The 21,908-nt window shown below is 39.7% G+C and overlaps 1 protein-coding gene across 1 annotated transcript in view; it reads left to right on the plus strand.

The window, feature by feature from the left end:
* The window catches only part of LOC140464837 (PH domain leucine-rich repeat-containing protein phosphatase 1-like), a 183,380-nt gene that overhangs the window by 157,872 nt on the left and 3,600 nt on the right, over window positions 1-21,908 (plus strand). Inside the window, exons 12-16 of the mRNA XM_072560355.1 lie at window positions 1,096-1,258; window positions 4,033-4,163; window positions 6,041-6,157; window positions 6,952-7,146; window positions 18,414-18,642. Coding sequence (XP_072416456.1) covers window positions 1,096-1,258; window positions 4,033-4,163; window positions 6,041-6,157; window positions 6,952-7,146; window positions 18,414-18,642 — 835 coding nt within the window. The remainder of the gene's footprint in view (window positions 1-1,095; window positions 1,259-4,032; window positions 4,164-6,040; window positions 6,158-6,951; window positions 7,147-18,413; window positions 18,643-21,908) is intronic.

Genomic DNA, 21,908 nt, shown 5'->3' on the forward strand with positions numbered 1-21,908 from the left:
TACTATGCTCATTTGTTTTTAACTTTTACCAAATGAATAAACAGTAACTCAATATAAATGTAAATCTGATTCATTTTTCAGAGATGAGCTTATGTTCAATAGTGGCTCAATTAGTACTTCTGAGTAATGAGAATCCAGTTTCAAGTCCCAATCCAGGATGCGAGCAAAAAACTGGAGACTGACGTCCTGACCAACATTTACCCTCCAATTGATTCTAAATAAATTCCGTGTGTGGTCATTATCATAGTGCTGTATGTGGTACTTTGCTGCGCATAAATTCCCTGCAATATTTCCTGCATTATGACAATAACTACACTTAAAGAATTATTTTTTGATGTAAAGTGCACTGTGACAGGTGATCTTGAAAAGTGCTACATAAATACAGTTCTTTCTATCTGCATGTGAACAGATTCCTGTAACCCATTTTGCTAATGAAAATGTATTTTTTCCACTGGCCACATGCTGAAGATTTTTCATTGAAGTGACTTGTGTGAACACAGCAAGTTGTCTAGATGTGGCTATAGAGTTGGTAGTATGGGAGTATGACTCTAACCATTTCTCCACTCTTGGAAATTAATAGCTCTTGTAATTGTTTTAATTCATGTAGCTTTCCCAAGAAAGTTTTATTCTCCCAGGCTGTAAACCTTTGGTGTTTGATCACTGATCACAGATCCCTGGAAACAGACCCTTCAGCCCAACAAGTCCATACTGACCCTCTGAAGAGTAACCCACTCAGACCAATTCCCCTACCCTATATTTACCCCTGACAAATGCACCTAACCTTTATATCCCTGAACACTATGGGCAATTTAGTATGGCCAGTTCACCTAATCTTTGGATTGTGGCAGAAAACTAGGGAACCTGGAGGAAACCCACACAGACAGTCGTCTGAAGCTGGAATTGAACTTGGGTCCCTGGCACTGTGAGGCAGCAGTGCTAACCACTGAGCCACAGTGCCACTGATATAGAAGCAGTGTTCTGATATTGCATCTCATACAGATCCAGAAGTACATTGTTAATTGTAGGCAACATGCTTGCCTTTCCTCTGATGATGAGAGATGAAGTTTATATTAATATGTATGAAATCTTTCACAGTAAAATGGCAAAACTCGAAGAACTGGAAGAAATCGATCTAAGTGGGAACAAACTGAAAACCATTCCAACTACCATTACGAATTGCAAGCGGATGCACACTGTCATTGCACATTCTAACTGTATTGAAGTCTTCCCTGAAGTGATGCAACTCTCTGAAATTAAGGCAAGAAAATACATCCAACTCCTGATATCTATAAAACATTTTTTAAAAATGACAATGAAAATTCTGATTTAATATATAAATTGCTGGAAAGCCCCAGCAGATCTGGCAGCATCTGTGGAGAGAAGGCAGAGTTAACATTTATGATTTGGATGTGAGCATGAGAGGAATAGTTAGTATGTTTGCAGATGACACCAAAATTGGAGGTGTAGTGGACAGCAAAGAAGGTTACCTTAGGTTACAACAGGATCTGGACCAGATGGGCCAATGGGCCGAGAAGTGGCAGGTGGAGTTTAATTCAGATAAATGTGAGGTGCTGCATTTTGAGAAAGCAAATCTTAGCAGGACTTATACACTTAATGGTAAGGTCCTAGGGAGTGTTGCTGAACAAAGAGACTTTGGAGTGCAGGTTCGTGGCTTCTTGAAAGTGGAGTCGCAGGTAGATAGGATAGTGAAGAAGGCGCTTGGTATGCTTTCTTTTATTGGTCAGAGTATTGAGTACAGGAGTTGGAAGGTCATGTTGCGGCTGTACAGGACATTGGTTAGGCCAAGGTTGAAATATTGCGTGCAATTCTGGTCAGTTTCCTATCGGAATGATGTTGTGATACTTGAAAGGGTTCAGAAAAGATTTACAAGGATGTTGCTAGGGTTGAAGGATTTGAGCTAAAGGGAGAGGCTGAACAGGCTGGGGCTGTTTTCCCTGGAGCATCAGAGGGGTGATCTTATAGAGGTTTACAAAATTATGAGGGGCATGGATAGGATAAATAGACAAAGTCTTTTCTCTGGGGTCAGGGAGTCCAGGTATAGGGTGAAAGGGGAAAGATATAAAAGGGACCTAAGGGGCAACTTTTTCACACAGAGTAATACATGTATGGAATGAGCTGCCAGAGGAAGTGGTGGAGGCTGGTACAATTGCAACATTTAAAAGGCATTTGGATGGGTATATGAATAGGAAGGGTTTGGAGGGATATGGGCCGGGTGCTTGCAGGTGGGACTAGATTGGGTTGGGATATCTGGTCAGCATGGACGGTTCGGCCGAAGGGTCTGTTTCCATGCTGTACATCTCTATGACTCGATAACTGTTTTATCGTCCCTTTTTTGGAGCTCTGAAGGTGGGGTCACTGGACCGAAAACATTAATTCTGTTTTCTGTGCACAGACACTGCCAAACCTGCGCTTTTCCAGTGATTTCTATTTTTGTTTCTGATTTTCAGCATCCACAGTTCTTTGTTTTTTTTTTGCTGATTTAATAATTGGTATCTGAAAAGCTGACATTGTGAATGTTTTGTACAATATATTCCAGATTTTTAAATTATGTGTTGTTGACTCTGATCTGTGCCAGTATGACATGGTTAGAAGATAAAAAATGGGAAATTTTAAGAATGGGAATATGTTATTAACTTTAAACCTAAACTATTTTTATTGACTTAAACCAACTTTACCTTCCTTCTCACGATATCCTTCAATCTCTTACCAACACTAAGAACTGTATATTGTTCTTGTTTAATATGGTCATTTCTCTATTATCCCCGAACGTAAAGGTTCAATTTACTTCCAATTAAGTGATAACCGATTGTATTAGAACCCATTGCTGAACCCACAGCAGGTTTCCTGAACCTAACTTTCTCTTCTATCCCAGAAACCGCACCAGGTTTCAAGCACTGATTCTCTGTTATGTTCATCAGGTTCTTTTGTTGTTTCAATTTAGGGAAACAAAAGAAAAATGCACAATTCTTAGCTGCGAGAGTGCATTGAAAGTAACAACATCTGTTATGTTGAGAATATAATTTAGACAGTTCAATTCAAGCTGTTAACACGGATTTGAAATATTGAGGCTGGATTATGTTATGGGCTCTCAACATAATGGTCTAATATTAGTCCTTAACATCCATTATTGTCAGTGATTACGAGATTGAACTGAAACATTTGATTAAATGAGTATTTTGAATGTGCTGCAATCTGAAATGTTACAAATGTGAATGGAATTGGTTATTCTTAATTTAAAAGAAGCCCTCACTGTTTAGATCTCTAATCTGCATCTAGATGCTTAAGTAGGTCAATTCACAGAATTAGAAAAAGTGATTTGACTGGATCAAATAAAGCAAAAGCATATTTTAGGAGAACATTATTCTTTAGTTGCCAGGAAGACCATTGATAGATTCATATTCCATCTAAATTAGATTTCTTTAGAGGAAACAAATTTATTGCTTGGGCAAATTAAATCAAGGATCAAATTTATGATGGATTTTCGTATAGGCTTTTTAAAAAAATTTCAGTTACTTATTTATTGTAAACTTACAAATCCTTTTGCCTAATTTTGCAAATAGAATAATATTTTTAGTTTCCATTCTCGTAATTCTTGTGATCAGGACTTTGAAGCTTTGACAATGGTAGATATTTTCTATATGAGTGTACACAAGTAAGATGATACTCAGGAATTAGGTCAAAACCAGTTACTTGCACTCAGGGAATTGGTATGTACAGTTGAGAGCTTTAACTCAGAAATATGCTGTACATTTCTTTTTTGTGATAACTGCCTTTTTGGGAGTCTGTTGAACCAGAAATAAATTTGTTAACTCACCCGTACAGTCAGAAGCAAAAGAAGGAAAGAAAGCTTAGGCGCTCATGGTTTCTGCAAGAGTACATTTCATAATTCTCCTGGATTTTTGCCTGAGGCAGTAGTTAACAGAATCTTGCATAACACAGTAAGTATGGGAAACAGGAGGTTGATGAACTGGAATCCAGCCAAACCTATTGCCTGTGTACTTCTTTCTGTAGTGCGTTGACCTGAGCTGTAATGAGTTGACCGAGATCACGTTGCCTGAAAATCTGCCACTGAAACTGCAAGAACTAGACCTGACTGGAAACCCCAGGCTGGTCCTGGATCACAAAACTTTGGAGCTGCTGAAGTAGGCAATCATTATATCCATTTAATATTGTGTCAGCAATCAATTTTGTTCTGCTGTGCAGGTTTCTGTGGCACATGGTGAACGCAGTCTTCGAACGTCAGACTTTACTGAATGTTTAAATCACTTATCATCACTCAAGCATGAGAAAAGAATGCAATTAACCAGGACAGAACTTAATAACTTAATATTTCTATATTTGCCAGTACTAGATGCATTGAAGGTATCTGGATTGTTTTAAAAAGAAAGTACCCTTTTAAATACTACAGCCCAGATTTGCATACCTCTCTCTAGAACAGAAACTGTAAGCTGAATTTTAAAATGGCAGAGATGACATGATTGCAGGATTTCCAACCCCATCGCTGACATCTCCAGTTTTTCTTGACGTGGGTTAAGTTTTCAGGTCCAAGTCAACAGAATCTAGATTCAGAAACCTTTGAAAAGTTACAGTCTACAGGTCTTACCCATGTCCCCTTATAGAATCATACAATACAGAAGAGGCTCTTTGGCCCATCAAGGTTATTCTAGGTATCACCATAAATATCCTACTACCTACGTTAATCCCACTTCCCTGCAGTAGGCCCATTCCCTTGAATATTATGACATGCGACCTGACCCCCAATGGCTTTCATACCCACCATGCTAACACATGGCACTTCAGTGCTTAAAAATGCATGAAGAATGAGGTTTAACTGAGAGCTCAGATTCTCATATGTGGTTTTGTTTTGCTCATACAGCTTGTAAGAAGGGAATTATTTGCCTGTGGTTGACAGTTTTTGATAATATATTTAGCCTTTTTTCCCCTAGTCTGCTTTATCAACATTTTTCGTACCAAAATGAATAATAGTTGTTTTTTTTGTCGTCCACACATGTAATTGTTACCAAATGATTGTTAATTCTGCACAGTATGTACACTGGGTGAATTAGCATTGAAGTGGCATTAATTGGCATGGAGTATGAGGAGCTATTTGGAGAGGGCAGGCACAACGAGTTGGCATGGGAATTAAATGGTTGCTGAGGGGCTAGAGGGCCTAACATGTAAGCAAACCACTGAGACAAGGTCAAGTGAAAAAAGAAAAACTTCTTAAACATTCCAATCTGCTTCTGAGGTGAAATTGGGTTTAACAGTGAAAGTTCTGTTGGAAAAATGTCTGGTTGGTTGGGAAATTTTCTGACCACAGAATGATTCAATGACAAAATTCCATGCTTGAAAATACTTGCGTTGTGGGAATACAACAAGAGATATTATAGCAGATGTAAAAAAAATGTAGTTTTAAAAATTCACCTGAGTGAAGAATTCATCTTTATTCAGTAAGGAATGCATAAAATTGAGATAGAAATAGTATAAACAGTTATAAAGCAGAGCACTTGTCTTCCATGATAACTTGTAAGTCAGTAAGGCTGATTGAACTGCTTGATTTTGCAGAAGATAATTTATTTTTGTATCTTTCTTGTATCAAATGCCAATACTGATGATTGAGATCTGACCTCTGTGATAAAATGAGCCCTAGAAAATATTGCATGCCATGGTATGTTAATATCACTAACACACCACTGATGTAAAGTAGAACAGTGTGTGTGTTTTGATTGTTTTGTCCCAGTTTCTGTAGAATTTCTCATTTACATTTTCATCATTATGCTTATTATAAAACGTCTTTCAGAATCCTAATGAAATGTTGCCACTGGAGTTAAGAAGCATTCATACATTTAAAACAAGTAAAATGATGATGTGCTTGTTGATACATTTTGATATTTTCTATCAACCTGTTCAGAGATGTTATGACACTCCTCTGAAGCAGGTGGGACTTGAACCATACAAAGTTGTCTAATAGATTTTTCCTGTCTTCTCAAATCTCCTGTACCCACACCACTTATTCCAGTAACATGCGTTGCTTCAAGATAGATCAGTCCTCCACATCGTTTACTGTTGGTGAGGCTTCCAGTGCACCAGCTGTGTGGAGTCACGGTTATGTAGAAGCTTCTGGAGTGAAAAACAGGTATGTCTAGGTTGCGATAGTTGCAGGGAAAAGGAAATCTGCATTCTGTAAAGAATCTTTTTCATCTGCTCTGAGAGGTTCTCATGTGAAAGTCAGTTAAAAGAAGTTTGGTTCTTCCAATAATTTGCAACCATCGAGGCTAGGTTCTGTCTGTTATGATCTGATCTGTTTGTAAAAGATTCTTTCATTTGTTTGTGCTGTTGCTAGGATACAGGAAGGAACTGACAGTTACATCTGTATAAGATCCCGATGTCTTCAGAAGTAAAGAGCTACAGTCTAAATGGATCCTTATAAATTCAAAGGCTTCTTTTTCTTTGTCTGAACCAAGTTTACAAAAGAATTGAAAAGAATGACAAATGAAAGTGACCTCGGAAAATTAATATTCAAGGAATTCAATTTATAGAACAGAGTTTAAGTGACCATGGCAGTTCCTAAAAATGCTGCGCATTATCTTTGTTAAAATGAGTGTAGTTAGCATTTTTAAGCATCAGGCTGCCTTAAGTAATTAGAGGATTGATTATGCAGTGATAGAGGATGATATACACTCTTCTATAAAGATTTTACATGAGATTTTATACATTACAATTAAACTATTCCCTGCATATTTTAAGATCAACCTGAGTGGGTGTTTTGAGATGGTGTAGCTATTCTTATAAAGTTACAATCTGTATTTTAATCATGGACATTTCCTGGAAGTCTCATTAAACCAACTGAAAAAGTCAGATTTTTTTTTAAAAGAAAAAGTATTGTGGTGAAAACTAATGGTAAACTTGTTTTCTGTATTTAAAACTCAGGTTGTGTGTAGCTGCCTTGTCGGTGAATAATTTTTGTGATAATAGAGAGGCTCTCTATGGAGTATTTGATGGTGACCGGAATGTAGAAGTGCCCTATCTCCTGCAGTGCACCATGAGTGATGTTTTGGCAGAGGAACTGCAGAAATCAAGGAGTGATGAGGAATACATGACTAACACTTTTCTGGTCATGCAGAGGTGAGTAAATTCATTGGGAATCTGTTTCATCATAATGTGTTATACCTATTCAGTTTTAGTGTTCCAATTTAATACCAGCCCATTTGAATAGAGAAATTTAGTGGATTATCTGGTATCACTTGATCAGTTGAGTTAGCTTGGCTCACCTTAATTGAGGATAACTTTGTGGATGTGATATGATGCAGCCTTCATGAATGTTCTATTTGCCTATATCTCTAATTAATAGTGTTTTAAATTTAAAAAGATGCAAACCTGAAATCCAAAATTTCATTTTCTTTCACTTGTAAACGAGGAAGTGTTTCCTTTTTTTTAAAATATTGAACATTTAACATTCTTTATTCCTGACTCTGTAATGTTTTTATTAAATGAATGGATTATAATTAAGTTTACAACATGGATGTAGTGCAATGTCTGGCTTCATATGTTAAGAGGGAGTCATTAATTAATTTTCTCTCAGATCGACCCTCAGTTCCTATATTTAAGGAGGATAGAATATGTCCAGGGAATTACAAACCAGTCAGCTTAACATTAGTGTAGGAAAAGGAATGAAATCCTAGAAATAAGAAATAAAATTATGAATAGTCACCATTAATTTTAAAAGGGAGAATCTTGTTTGACCATCTTGCAATCAATATAATTTATTTGGATTTTCAATGACCTAAAGTGCCCCATAATAAAATAAGAAATAATGTGACAGAATATGAAGTCAGGGGATAGGTGGCAGAATGGATAGCAAGCTGGCTTCAAGATAGAAAGCAGAGAGTGGGAATAGAAGATACTTATTCCGTAGAAAGTGCTAACAGCTGTTCCAGAAGAATCTGTCCTGGGACCAGCGATGCTCACAATAGTTTTGAACAGTTTAGACTTTGATGTTAAAAGTCCCAATTTCTAAAGTTGCTGATGTGGTCAATATTGAGATGTGTGACAATAAATTACAGGAGAATTTTAAAAAGCTTGCAAACTGGGCAAACAGTTGTCAAATGTCATGTAACGCAGATAAATGTGAAGTAGTACTTTTTGGTAGAAAGATTATCGAAGTTGCATAGTACTTGAAAGTACTAGGTGGGGTACTGGAACAAATGTATCTTGGTGTGCAAAAACATCGGTGGCTAAAGGTGATGCCACAAATGAGCAAGTTCATAAAAAGCAATTTAAGCACTACTGGAAGGATGGAATTAAATAGGAGTTATGCTTTAGTAGAAGTATATCTCACAGTAGAAGACATTACCAGCATGCACCACCCATGTGTGAAAATGTTGCCCTTCAGGTCCCTTTTATAACTTGCCCGTCTCACCTATGCTAGGAGAGTTTTGGACTCTCCTACCGTGGTGAAAAGACCTTGGCTATTCACCCTACCTATGACCCTCATGATTCCATAAACTTCAATAAGGTTCCCCTTAGCCTCTGACGCTTCAGGGATAATAGTTCCAGCTTATTCAGCCTCTCACTCAGACCGTCCAACCCTGGCAGCATCCCTTAAATCTTTCCTGAACTGTTTAAAGCATCACAGCATCCTTCCGAGAGCAGGGAGACCAGAATTGAGTGCAGTATTTCAAAAATTGGCCTAACCCATGTCCTGTACATCCACAAGGTAACCTCCCAACTCCGATATTCAATGTTCTGACCAGTAAAGGCAAGCATACCAAATGCCATCTTCACTATCATATCTACCTGTTACTCCACTTCCAAAGAACTATGAACCAAGGTCTCTTTGTTTAGCAACACTCCTCAGGAGCTTACCATTAAATGTATGAGTCCTTTCCAAAATGCAACACCTCACATTTATCTAAATTAAACTCCATCTGCCACTACTCAGCCCATTGGCCAATCTGATCAAGATCCTGTTGTACTCTGAGGTAACCTTCTTTTCGACCTACTACCACCAGCCGAATTCTTGGTAGGAAGGGGTTTGGCTAATGTGTTGTTGTATCTGTGGAATTCTATAACACAGGGGGCTGTTGTCATAAGTATATCCAAATAGATAAATTTTTAATCAGTAAGGATATGAGGAACAGGAAGGAAAGTAGAGTTGAGGATTACCAGATCAGCCATGATTTCATTGAAAGGCCTACTTCTGCTCTTGTGTTCCATATTCTATGCTAAACTTGCACCAGATCTTGGTGAGAACATATTTAGGTGTACTGTATACAGTTTTGGTCACCAAATCATAAAATGAATATAAAGGTTTTAGAGAAGCTGCAGGACAGATTTATAAGCATGATATCAGAATTGTATGGATTGATGGACAAGATCTCTCTTCTCTTGTAAAAGAAGGGATGATCTAATAGAGGTCTTTACAATTATTAAGGTTTTTATGCCATGGGTACAGAGAGAATGTTTTCTCTTGTGGAAAAGAACTTAACAAGAAGCCATCAATCTAAGATATCCCTCAAGAAGTCCAATAGGGAATTCAGCAGAATATTCTTGAAAAATCAGTGGGTTAACAGTTATGCTGACTTGGCATGAAAGAGGAGTTGAGGCCACAAACCAGTCACGATCATGTTGACTAGGGCAAGCTTGGAGGTGAATGATCTACTCTTCCTCCTATGCCTTTTGTTCATGCTCCATTCTTATCTTTGTACTCTCCAGCATCCATTGACCATCCTGATCGTCTTCAGCTGACTTGTTTCTCCTGCCTTTGCTTCTCCCCTAAGTTCTGAAGTCCTTCTTCATTCCTGTCCCCATCGTCTGTTCTCAAAGTCATTACTAACACTAGGAAATAACAAAAAACTGTGGAAGCATGAGATTTGCAACAAAACACAATTCTGGAGAAACTTTAGTCTGGCAGCATCTGTGGAGAGAAAAAACAAGTTACCATAGAGTCTAGTGACCCTTCCTCAGAACTGAAAGCAGTTAGCGGTATCCATGCTGATGACAGGTGTGGTATTGTGTTCAATAATGATCGGAATCAGTGAGTGGCAAAAGTTGCCTCTTCATTCAGCAATCACAGCACAAGTTTGAGGCGGCAATAGAATCCCCATATGCAGTTCTTACATATATTAAATTTCTAGTTACCATGGTGTTACATTTTTTTTTGTCTATAGTACACAAAGGTTTGAGGGGCTTCTGTCCTGGGAGCCAGGAGATGGGTTAAAACATGTGCTAACTACTGGCTGTTACTTCTGATAGGATATCTGTCCAGTCTGCTTGCATAATAAGGAGATGTTAGTTCTTTTGTCTTTTAAATTAGTAAATGTTAGTAAAAATACTAGGCCTACTTGCTCTAAATAAGTTAAAAATTGTAAAAGAATAATGGATATTAAACTGATTACTGCAGCTGGGTTGTGAGATTTGTTTACTGTTTGCCGGTGTGAGTTTCAGAAGACTTGGAACTCATTATTGACTTTTTGACGGGATGTTACTCATGCCCCCCTACATATTAACAGCATAGAGGTGGAACAAGTGGAGAGTGTCAAGCTCCTGGGAGTGGTCATCCACAACAAGCTTTCTTGGACTCTTTATGTGGATATACTGGTTACAAAGACCCAACAATGTCTCTTCTTCCTCAGACAGCTGAGGAAATTTGGCATGACGACAAATACCCTTGCCAACTTTTATAGGTGCGCCATCTGTCTGGATGTGTCACTGCCTGGTATGGCAACTGTACCATTCAGGATCAGAGATGGTTACAGAGAGGGGTGAACTCAGCCCAGACAATCACAAAGGCCAATCTCCCATCTATAGAATCCATCTACCAGGCCTGTTGTCAAGGAAAGGCTGCCAGCATTCTCAAAAGATCCATCCCATCCTGGCAATGTTTTTCTACAACCTCTACCATCAAGGAGTAGGTACATAGAACATAGAACATAGAACAATACAGCACAGAACAGACCCTTCGGCCCACGATGTTGTGCCGAACTTCTAACCTAGATTAAGCACCCATCCATGTACCTATCCAAATGCCGCTTAAAGGTCACCGAACTTCTAACCTAGATTAAGCACCCATCCATGTACCTATCCAAATGCCGCTTAAAGGTACAGAAGCCTGAACACATGCACCAGCCAATTTCGAAACAGTTTCTACCCTACTATTGTTAGAATACTGAATGGACTTGCAAACTCTTAGCATTCATCTGCACCTGTGTTTTTTGATTTTGCCGCTGTTTATTTATTATTTACTTATCTATGCTACTTAACTTTGGGATCTGTCCGTATTGCTTGCAAGGCAAATCTTTTCACTGTGCCTTGGTACACGTGACAATAAATTCAATTCAGTTCAATTTCATGGAAACACTGTTTTGTCAGTTAGTTTCTTAAAGGGATAATGGCCAGTTAAAAGGTATTTAAGAGGTACTTAATTTAGTCAGGTCCAGGAGATGGTTGGTGAGGGTTGATTAATATTATAATGTTTCATGGAGACTTGTTGAGGATGGTATTGTTCTGTATGTACACTTATTCAGAGGTTAACACTGCTGGTAGCAAAGGCTGATAAAATGTGAAAATGCAGTAAAATACAGCTGGTGAGTGAATTAATAAAGATAACCTATAATTCAATATCTCACACAGGGGATGGGGTTTATGGGGTGGGTGGGTGTAAGTGAGTATGAGAGAGAGAAAATAGAGTAAAATAGATGAAGAAAGTTCTTGAGAGAAAGGGGAGAAAGAAAAGGGAAGCAGAGAAAAGGATTGCTGATAGTAAGCCAGGAAAGAAGTAAATGTTGAATGAGTGTGAATGGGATGTTTGAATAGTTGAAAATGCATTGACTCTGCAGGGAGTAACCTATACAGAACCAGGACCTGAGGGTAAGGCAATGGGTGACAAACTTGGGAGGAAATTGTTCGCACTCTGAAATTGTTAAGCTGAAGATTGAGTCCTGAAGGCTGTAAGATGCGTGAGGCTGAAGATGAGGCATTGTTCCTCCAGCTGCATTGAGCTTCACTGAAAGCACTGCAGCAGATCTGAAACACACATGCTGATCTAGGAATATGGTGTTTTGAAGTGACAGGCAACTGGATGCTCAGGGTCATTTTTATAGATAGAGCGGATGTGTTCTGCAGATGATCAGCCAGTCTGCCTTTTGTCTCTGCAATGGAGAGGAGACCACATTGTGAACAACAATACAGTAATCTCGAATTAATGAAGGTAAATCGCTGCTTCATCTGGAAGGTGTGCCTGGGGCCTTGGATAGTGATGAGGGAGGAGATAAATGGGCAAATGTTGCACCTTCTGCAACAGCATGGGAAGAGGATATGGGAAGTGTTGGAAATGGAGGAGGAATGAACCAGGATATCCTGGAGGGAACAGTCCCTGTAGAATGCTGTCAGGGTGGAGGGAATGCATCTGGTGGTAGCATCCTGCTGGACATGGCAGAAATGGCAGCTTGTGATCTGTTGGATGTGGAAACTGGTGGGAGGGAAAGGGTGAGGGCAGAAGTGCGGGAAACAGCTTGGACACGGCTAAGGGCCCTGGTCAGCAACGATGGCAGGGATTATTTGGTTGACGAAAAGGGTGAATGCCCCTTTGCAGAAGATGGCATCATCAATACAGATGCGACAGAGACAGAGAAACTGGAAGAATGGAATGGAATAACATGTCTGCTGCAGTGCTCTAGATAAGACCAACATAAGTTGGAGGCACCTGATTTCGTTGTCCATCCAGGTAGCTTGCAACTCAGACCTCACACCTGTTTCAGAGCATGAACACGTTCCTCCATACTTGTTTTCTACCCCAACCTGTTCTGTATACAATGGTCCCAGCGCGTTCAACCATTTTTCAACTATTGGTCAGTTAAGGAGTGCAGATGCTCGAAGCCAAAGTCAATAGATGTGAAATTAGAAAAGCACAGCAGGTCAGACAGAATCCCTTTACAACTATTGACACTTTGCATTAGTCCCCCACTCAGCACTTACTTCTCTCCTGGCTAACGATCAACAACCCTTTGCTTTCTTTTCATTTTTTGCTGTATCTGGGCACTGTCTCCATCCATTGAACACATTCACTGGTGACCCCTCCCACCCAAGCCATTAACACAAATACAACATTTTTCTAACTGCTATCAATTCTAACAAAGGGTCACCAGACTTGAAATGCTAACTCTCTTCTCTCCATAGGTGCTGCCAGACCTGCTGAGTTTCTCCAGCATTTTGTTTTGTACCATCCTTCGAGTCTTCTTCAGCGAGTGGTTCTTTGTCCTGTTTCCACTCTCAGTATTCCCTGGTATTACCAATTTCTGTCACTAGGTGGAGCCTGATTGTTATTTTGTAGCTTTATTGATATATTTACCTTTACTAATATATGTATATACCTTTACATCATATTTATTTCACATTTAAAATTTATTTTAAACATTACTTAATTTATCACTGTAATTTGCAGCTTCCAATTTTTCCCCCTATGAAAAATCATACCTCTGTTTATTTGAACTATCAACTGAAAGTGAGAAAAATGTAGATAGCATAAAGAAGGGAAGAATACTTGCTGTTATACGTAGATTTGCTACCCTCTGATCTGCATACTTGTAAGGTTGGTTCTAAACTCAATAGTTTTCTTATTTCCCTAACTGCCAGATTGCATCAGGCTGTGCAGACCTTCACAGTATCCACAGAAGGTCTGTGCCTATTCCATGCAAAAAAACTAGGATTTATGTACAAGCAGCTAGTTGCAGCCTTGGAAAATCAAGTTAATCTAACTTGTCCATATAAACGAATGTTACTTTTTAGGGACATTGAATCCAAGTAAAGTGGCACTGTTTGTCTTGGGTTCAGGAAAGCTCAGCACAGCCATTAGCTTCTGATGTACCAGGTTGCAGTTTAACACAGTCTCTGAGGAGAGTGAGACAGAGCTAAGGAACAAAACAAGGCCTTCAAAAGTTAGCTGCATCAATCTTTTCCTTTCCCATCTCTCTCTCCCTCTCTGTCTCTGTGTAAAATTCCTTGTCCAGTTTTCTGTTGAATGAACAGAAAAAAATACATTTGGAAACATTGAGAGAATTTATTCTAAAACCCAGAAAGAGACAGGATTCAACCAAGCAACCATGAAGTAAAGACATATGTGAACAGGTTTATTAAGAAATATCTACATGAGTATAGTCAGAACAAAATACAATGGATGCTGGAACTCTGAAAAAAAAACATAGAGGATGCTGAAGAAACTCAGTATTTGTAGAGCGAGAAAGAGTTAAAGTTTTGAGTCTGGTGATCCTTTGAAATGAGACAGGAATAATTAATGACCTCACAGGGCGTCCTCTTGGAAGGAGCGATCACAGTATTGTTGAATTTAGAATACAGATGGAGAGTGTGAAGATAAAAGTTGGAAGGTTATGTTGCAGCTGTGCTGGTGAGGCCGCACCTGGAGTACTGCATGCACTTTTGTTCTCCTTACTTGAGAAAGGATGTATTAGTACTGGAGAGGGTTCAAAGGAGGTTCACTAGGTTGATTCCAGAGTTGAAGAGGTTGGCTAATGAGGAGAGACTAAGTAGACTGGGATTATATTCATTGGAATTCATAAGACTGAGGGGTGGTCTTACAGAAACATATAAAGTTATGAAGGGTATAGATAAGATGGAAGTAGAAAAGATGTTTCCACTGTTAGATGAAACTAGGACAAGAGGGCATAGCCTCAAGATTAGAGGGAGCAGAGTTAGGACTGAATTGAGAAGGAACTTCTTCACCCAAAGAGTTGTAAATCTATGGAATTGCTTGCCCAGTGAAGTAGTTGAAGCTACTTAAATAAACGTTTTTAACAGTTATCCTGGACAAGCCCCCAAAGTGTTACAGCACAAGGTAAACCCTCTGCTAATTTAAACTAGCCACACAGAAAATGTTCGTCTCGTGCCGTAATCTGTTAAATTGCAAGTATCAAAAAACTATCCCAGATCTCACTGTTTAAATTAAAAATTAACAATTTTGTTATTTAAGTCCAAAAGACAAAATTAAATAACAACTATTTATAACTCCTTTCTCTTAAACCTATTTCTACCTCCCCACTCTACAATACAATGGTCCGATAAATTCCCTCTTAAATTTACGGCAAATCACTTTCAAACCTAGTTGACAACTTCAGATGTCAAACTTTCTCTGTAGATTTCTCTAGGTTGTCTACTCTTTGGTATTCAGCTTCACATGTCTTCATATGAACAGGTACCTTTCAGAGAGTTATTTGTCTAGCGGTGTATATTTGTTGGTGCTGGCTTGGCCATCTTTGCTGTTCTCCCTCCAATTGTTCAAAATGTCTGTTTTTACCACTGGGGCGACACGGTGGCTCAGTGGTTAGCACTGCTGCCTCACAGTGCTAGGGACCCGGGTTCGATTCCCACCTTGGGGCCCTGTCTGTGTGGAGTTTGCACATTCTCCTGGGTGTTCCGGTTTCCTCCCACGTTCCAAAGATGTGTAAGCCAGATGAATCGGCCATGCTATATTTCCCATAGTGTTAGGTGCATCAGTCAGTGTAAATATAGAGTGGGGAAATGGGTCTGGTGGGTTGCTCTTTAGAGGGTTGATGTGGACTTATTGGGTGGAAGGGCCTGTTTTCATACTGTAGGGTATCCAATCTAATTTGTCTAATCTTATATCCCAAAACATTGGATCGTTTCATTGGTTAGGTGTTGTCAAAATACTAAATTCAAATTTGACTGGATTTTGGTATCTGGGGCCGAATTTGAACGTGTTTGTATCAAGGCAACAGAGCTCCAGCTATTTGTTTCAACCCACTGTTACATTTTAAAATCTTTCAGGATACTTTGTGCCCACCAGAAATTTCAGCTCCCTGAAAGGTACAGTACACATCTACAACTTCATAACACTCCATTAACTGTTCATTCTACTGTGACATCTAGGAAGGGAGTCTATTGTTGTTCTCTTCTTCTGTGAAATTTATGCACATTGACATACAAACTAGCAAAGGAACTCCACCGAAAACTGAAATACCTAGAAGAAGACTCAAGCCACTCCATCCACTCCATTCAAGAATTCCTGAACATCATCAAAGACACCAAGATAGAAGAGAACAAAATAATGGTCTCCTTTGACGTAACAACCCTATTCATGTCAATTGACATCTGCCTGGCCAAAGAAATATTGACCTCACTACTAGATGAACCAAGGACACAAACACCAGACAGCACCAACTTTATCAGCAAGAACAACATCCTCAAACTAGAAACCTGTGCCTCACTACCCACTTCACCTTCAATGACAAGACCTACAAGCAAATCAATGGAACACCCATGGGATCACCAATAACAGACTTCTTAGTAGATGCAGTAATGCAGAGATTCAAACAAACAGCCTTCCCCACGATCTAACCCAAACTTTGAGTCCACTATGTGGATGACATCTTTGTCATCACAAAACAGAACAAATTAGAGGAAACATACAACATCATGAACAACATCCTTACAGGCATAAATTTCACAAAAGAGAAGGAGAACAACAACAGACTCCCCTTCCTAGATGTCACAGTGGAATGAACGGTTAATGGAAAACTGCAGGTCAAACCCTCAAGTCCTGACAACATCCTTGTAAATCTTTTCTGAACCCTTTCAAGTTTCACAACATTCTTCAGATAGGAAGGAGACCAGAATTGCACACAATAATTCCAAAAGTGGCTTGACCAATGTCCTGTACAACCACAACATGACCTCTCAACTCCTACACTCAATGCTCTGACCAATAAAAGAAAGCATACTAAACGTCATCTTCACTATCCTATCTACCTGAGACTCCACTTTCAAGGAATTATGAACCTGTACTCCATAGTCTCTTTGTTCAGCAACACTCCCCAGGTTCCTACCATCAAGTGTATAAGTCCTGCCCTAATTTGCCTTTCCAAAATAGAGCACCTCACATTTATATAAATTAAACTCCATCTGCCACTCCTCTGCCCACTGGCCCATCTGATCAAGATCCCATTGTACTCTGAGGTAAGCTTCTTCACTGTCCACTACACCCCTAATTTTGGTATCATCTGCAAACTTACAAACTTCCTGAAAGTTATTTATGTCCTCTTTAGTGAAGGCAAATCCAGAGTATCATTTGACTAGTCTGTCATCTTTTTGTTGTCAATTGTGAGTTCATCTGTTTCTAACTGCAAGGGACCTACATTTGTCTTCATTCTTTTTCTCTTCACATGTCTATGGAACCTTTTGTGGTCAATTTTTACTTATTTTGAGCTTAGTTTCATGCTCTATTTTCCCATTTCGAATTAAACCCATATCCTTCCTTTGCTGAATTAAAAATTTCTCCCAGTCCTCAGGTTTGCTGCTTTTTCTGACCAATTTATGTGCCCCCTCTTTGGTTCTAACACTATCTCTGATCTCTCTTGTTAACCACGATTGAGCCACCTTCCCTGTTTTACTGTTACGCCAGATAGGAATGTTCAGTTGGTGAAGTTCAAAGATGTGTTCCCTAAATGTCTGCCAGTGCCTATCCACTGTCAACTCCTTAAGTACCCTTGACCAGCTTATCCTAGCTAATGCATGCCTCATACCATCAAAGTTAACTTTCTTTAAGTTTAGGAGCCTAGTTTCAGATTCAATTGTATCACTTTCCACTTTAATTAAGAATTCTACCATATTATGAAGGACCTCGCACCACAATGTTGCTAATTGATCCGCTGTCATTACACAATACCCATTTCAAGATGATTTGCTCTCTAGTTGGCTCCTCAAAATATTGGTTAAGAAAAATACCCCTCATACATTCCATGAATTCGTCCTCCATCACATTGCTGCCAGTTTGGTTAGTCTAATCAATATGTAGATTGAAGCCACCCATAATAACTGCTGTACCCTTACAGCATGCATCTCTCATTTCCTGTTTGATACAATCCCCTACCTCACAAATCCCATTACTAACTTTTTCCCTATCATTTTAACATTTTCGTATCATTTTAACATTTAACAAAAACTGCAGCAGAATTATTTGTCCAGTTTAATTTGTGTGTGTTTAATGAAATTCTCAATACTGAATATTCTGAAACCTGAAATTCCCCACAATTCTCCACAGATAATGCTTCAAATAGATCACACTGCGGATTCACAGGTAACCTTGGTATTCTTTCCCATCAAGGGAAGTGTTTTGCTGTGTGCTACTGAAAGCAAATTCAGAATTGCATTCTTCATACGCCTACACCATTTCTCTGCCAGTCTTCACAGAATTTTTGAAGTGGACAATTGTTCAATAGCTTATGGTAATATTGCATTCTTTATGGATGAAAATGTACTTCAATCATTATACTTGTGATATGTGAGGTATTTCTCAATTCTGAAAACCTTTTATGTAATTGACCTCTTTATATTCTATAATTGTTCTGATTTTATTATTTTAGGAAACTTGGAACTGCTGGACAGAAGCTTGGAGGTTCTGCTGTGCTTTGTCATATAAAGCATGACCCCATGGATCCTAATGGTTGCTTCACATTGACTGCAGCCAATGTGGGAAAATGCCAAGCTGTCCTCTGCAGAGATGGCAAGCCGTTGCCACTTTCAAAACTATACACTGTTCGTTGCGATGAAGAATTACAGAGAGTTAAACAACACAAAGCTATTGTCACTGAGGTAAGCTATCCAGTACTGAAAATGTGTTGCTGCAAAAGCGCAGCAGGTCAGGCAGCATCCAAGGAGCAGGAGAATCGACATTTCGGGCATGAGCCCTTCTTCAGGAATGAGGAAAGTCATTCCTGAAGAAGGGCTCACTATCCTCATTCCTGAAGAAGGGCTCATGCCCGAAACGTCGATTCTCCTGCTCCTTGGATGCTGCCTGATCTGCTGCGCTTTTCCAGCAACCCATTTTCAGCTCTGATCTCCAGCATCTGCAGTCCTCACTTTCTCCTCTAAGCTATCCAGTACTCAGCTCTATGAAGTTGTTACTTCAAGAACAGCTTTCCAAATAACCAATTCTTGCAAAATGTTTAATTTGAAACAGTTTTTGATTATTTCCAGATGTACAAGTTTTGAGATTTGCAATTAACTATCACACTCCTAGACTTCTGATTTTTTTTTTCACATCCCTGACCCAGTAGGCGATCTGCTGTTGTCTTGTTGAAATATCCAATGTAGCTGTTCTTAAGAGTGCAATTTACAAATTCAGGAATAATTGATGAAACCGATGATGTTTCTAAAATAAATTGTGCACCTTATACTAAAGGAATAATGGATGTGGTACTTAGACAATTCATGAAGAATAAACTTGCAGTAGACTCTGGTAGCAGTATTATAAAGTATACTTTCCAATCAATCAGCACTGTTATTCCCTTTTACATTTGTATTTTTGCATAGACAAATCATTTTGGGACAAAATGTCTTTTTTAACAAGTAACATTAATAACCACACAGCTAACACCTTCCACCCCGACCTCAAGTTCCCAGACACCTCCCTCCTCTTCCTGAACCTCTACATCTCCATTCCCGGTGACTGACTGAACACAGACATCTACTACAAACCCACCAACTCACACAGCTAACTGGACTTTTTTAACAAACTAATTTTCTCACCATTTGCTAAAGCTGAGCAGCTGTGTTTATGCATATCTGCTAAGGACATAATTGACTTGAGTATCATATCCCTCACTTCAGATTACTGTGAGAGAACAGCAGACAGAATTGTCTAAAATTACTTTGCGCAAGAGAAATATGTGCATTTCATGGTCTTATTATCAAAAGTTATTGTCTCCAACCAATTTTATAGCAATTTATAACAATTCTCATAGAAAAACTTTTTAAAACTTATTCTGAAAAAAGGTCACCCTCATGAATGTGGCCACATCTGAAAATCAGAGGAAAAATGTTTGAAATTAGCTTCAGGGGAAAAAAAAACAAGCTTGAGGCCACAGTCAGTGTCGTGGATTGGACTGCACTACTGTCACTTTTTGAACCATAATTCTTCCTCATTCATTCATCATACATAGTTAACTAAGATCTGCTACTATCCCAAAAGGAACTGTACCAGGCATACATAAAAATGAGATATCAACCTGGTGAAGCACAAAACAGAACTGCTCATGTGCCAAACAGTGTAAGTAGCTTGGACAGAGCTAAGCGATTCCACAACCAATTGTCAGATATAAGTGTAGCAGTCCTACCATAGCTAGCTGTGAATGATGATGGACAGTTAAACAACTTACTGGAAAAGCAAGCTCCACAAATCTTCCTATCCTCAATAATGGAGGAGTTGAGCACACAGTGCCAAAGATAAGACTGAAGCATTTATGACTATTTTCAGCCAAAAATATTGAATGGATAATCCATGTCAGCCTCCTCCAGAGGTCCTCAGCATCACCAAGGCCAGTATTCAGCGGATAGATCCAAGCCAACCAATTAGTACCCTATCAGTCTACTCTCAATCATCAATAAAGTGATGGAAGGTGTCTCAACAATACTAAAAAGCAACATTGATTAACAACATCCTCCTCACTCATGCTTAGTTTGGATTCTACCAGGGCCACTCAGCTCTTGACCTCATTACAGCCTCAGTTCATACATCAAGGCTGCATTGAACTGAGTGTGATGTCAAAAAGCTTTAGCAAACAGAATTCACTGGGGATCAGGGAAGACTGTCTGCTGATTAGATGATGTCGTTGTTCAAATCAGTCATCTCAGCGCCAGGACATCTGTGCAGCGTTTGCCAGGGTAATGTTTGGGCCCAATTGTTTTCAACTGTTTCATCAATGACTTTCCCATCTTCATAAGGTCAGAAGTAGGGAGGTTCACTAATGATTGCACGATGTTCAGCACTATTTGTGACTCCTTTCATACTGAAACATTCCATGTCAAAATACAGTAAGACCCAGCCAGTATCTAGTTTTGGGCTGGAAAATGGCAAGTAACATTCACAACCACACAGCTAACACCTTCCACCTTCCTCAAGTTCCCAGACACCTCCCTCCTCTTCCTGAACCTCTACATCTCCATTCCCGGTGACTGACTGAACACAGACATCTACTACAAACCCACCAACTCACACAGCTAACTGGACTACACCTTCCACCCTGCCTTCTGTAAAAACGCTATCCCTTATTCCCAATTCCTGCGCCTCTGCTGCATCTGCTCCCAGGATGACCAATTCTACCATGGAACATCCCAGATGGCCTCCTCCTCCAAAGACCACAATTTCCCCTCCCATGTGATGACGATATCCTCCAGCACATCTCCACCACTTGCAGCACTTCTGCTCTTGAACCCCATCCCTCAAACTGCAACAAGGACAGAATCCTCCCCCCCCCCCCCCCCCCTCCCGGTCCTTACCTTTTACTCCACCAACCTCCAGATGCACCACATAATCCTCCACCTTTTCCGCCACCTACAAACAGACCCCACCACGAGGGATGTATTTCCTTCCCCATTCATCTGCATTCCGGAGAGACAATTCCCTCCGCGACTTCCTTGTTAAGTCCAAGCCCCTCCACTCCAGGCACCTACCCCTAACAATACAAGAAGTGCAAAACCTGCACCCACATCTCCCCCCTTACCTCTGTCCAAGGCTCCAAAGGATCCTTTTACATCCAACAGAGATTTATCTGTACTTCCACACACATCACCTACTGTGTCCGTTGCTCCTGATGTGGTCTCCTCTACAATGGGGAGATAGTGCCAACTTGTGGAATGTTTCAGAGAACATCTCACTATACAACCCACCGCTCTGTGGTTGAACACTTTAACTCCCCCTCCTGTTCTACCAAGGACATCCAAGTCCTCCACCACCAAACCCTAATGACCTGACGCCTGGAGGAAGAACGCCTCATCTTCCGCCTTGGGAACCTCCAACTGCATGGAATCAATGTGGATTTCACCAATTTCTTCACTTCCCCTCCTCCCACTTATCCCAG

This window comes from Chiloscyllium punctatum, chromosome 41 (genome assembly GCF_047496795.1).
Source record: "Chiloscyllium punctatum isolate Juve2018m chromosome 41, sChiPun1.3, whole genome shotgun sequence".
NCBI classification, from domain to species: domain Eukaryota; kingdom Metazoa; phylum Chordata; class Chondrichthyes; order Orectolobiformes; family Hemiscylliidae; genus Chiloscyllium; species Chiloscyllium punctatum.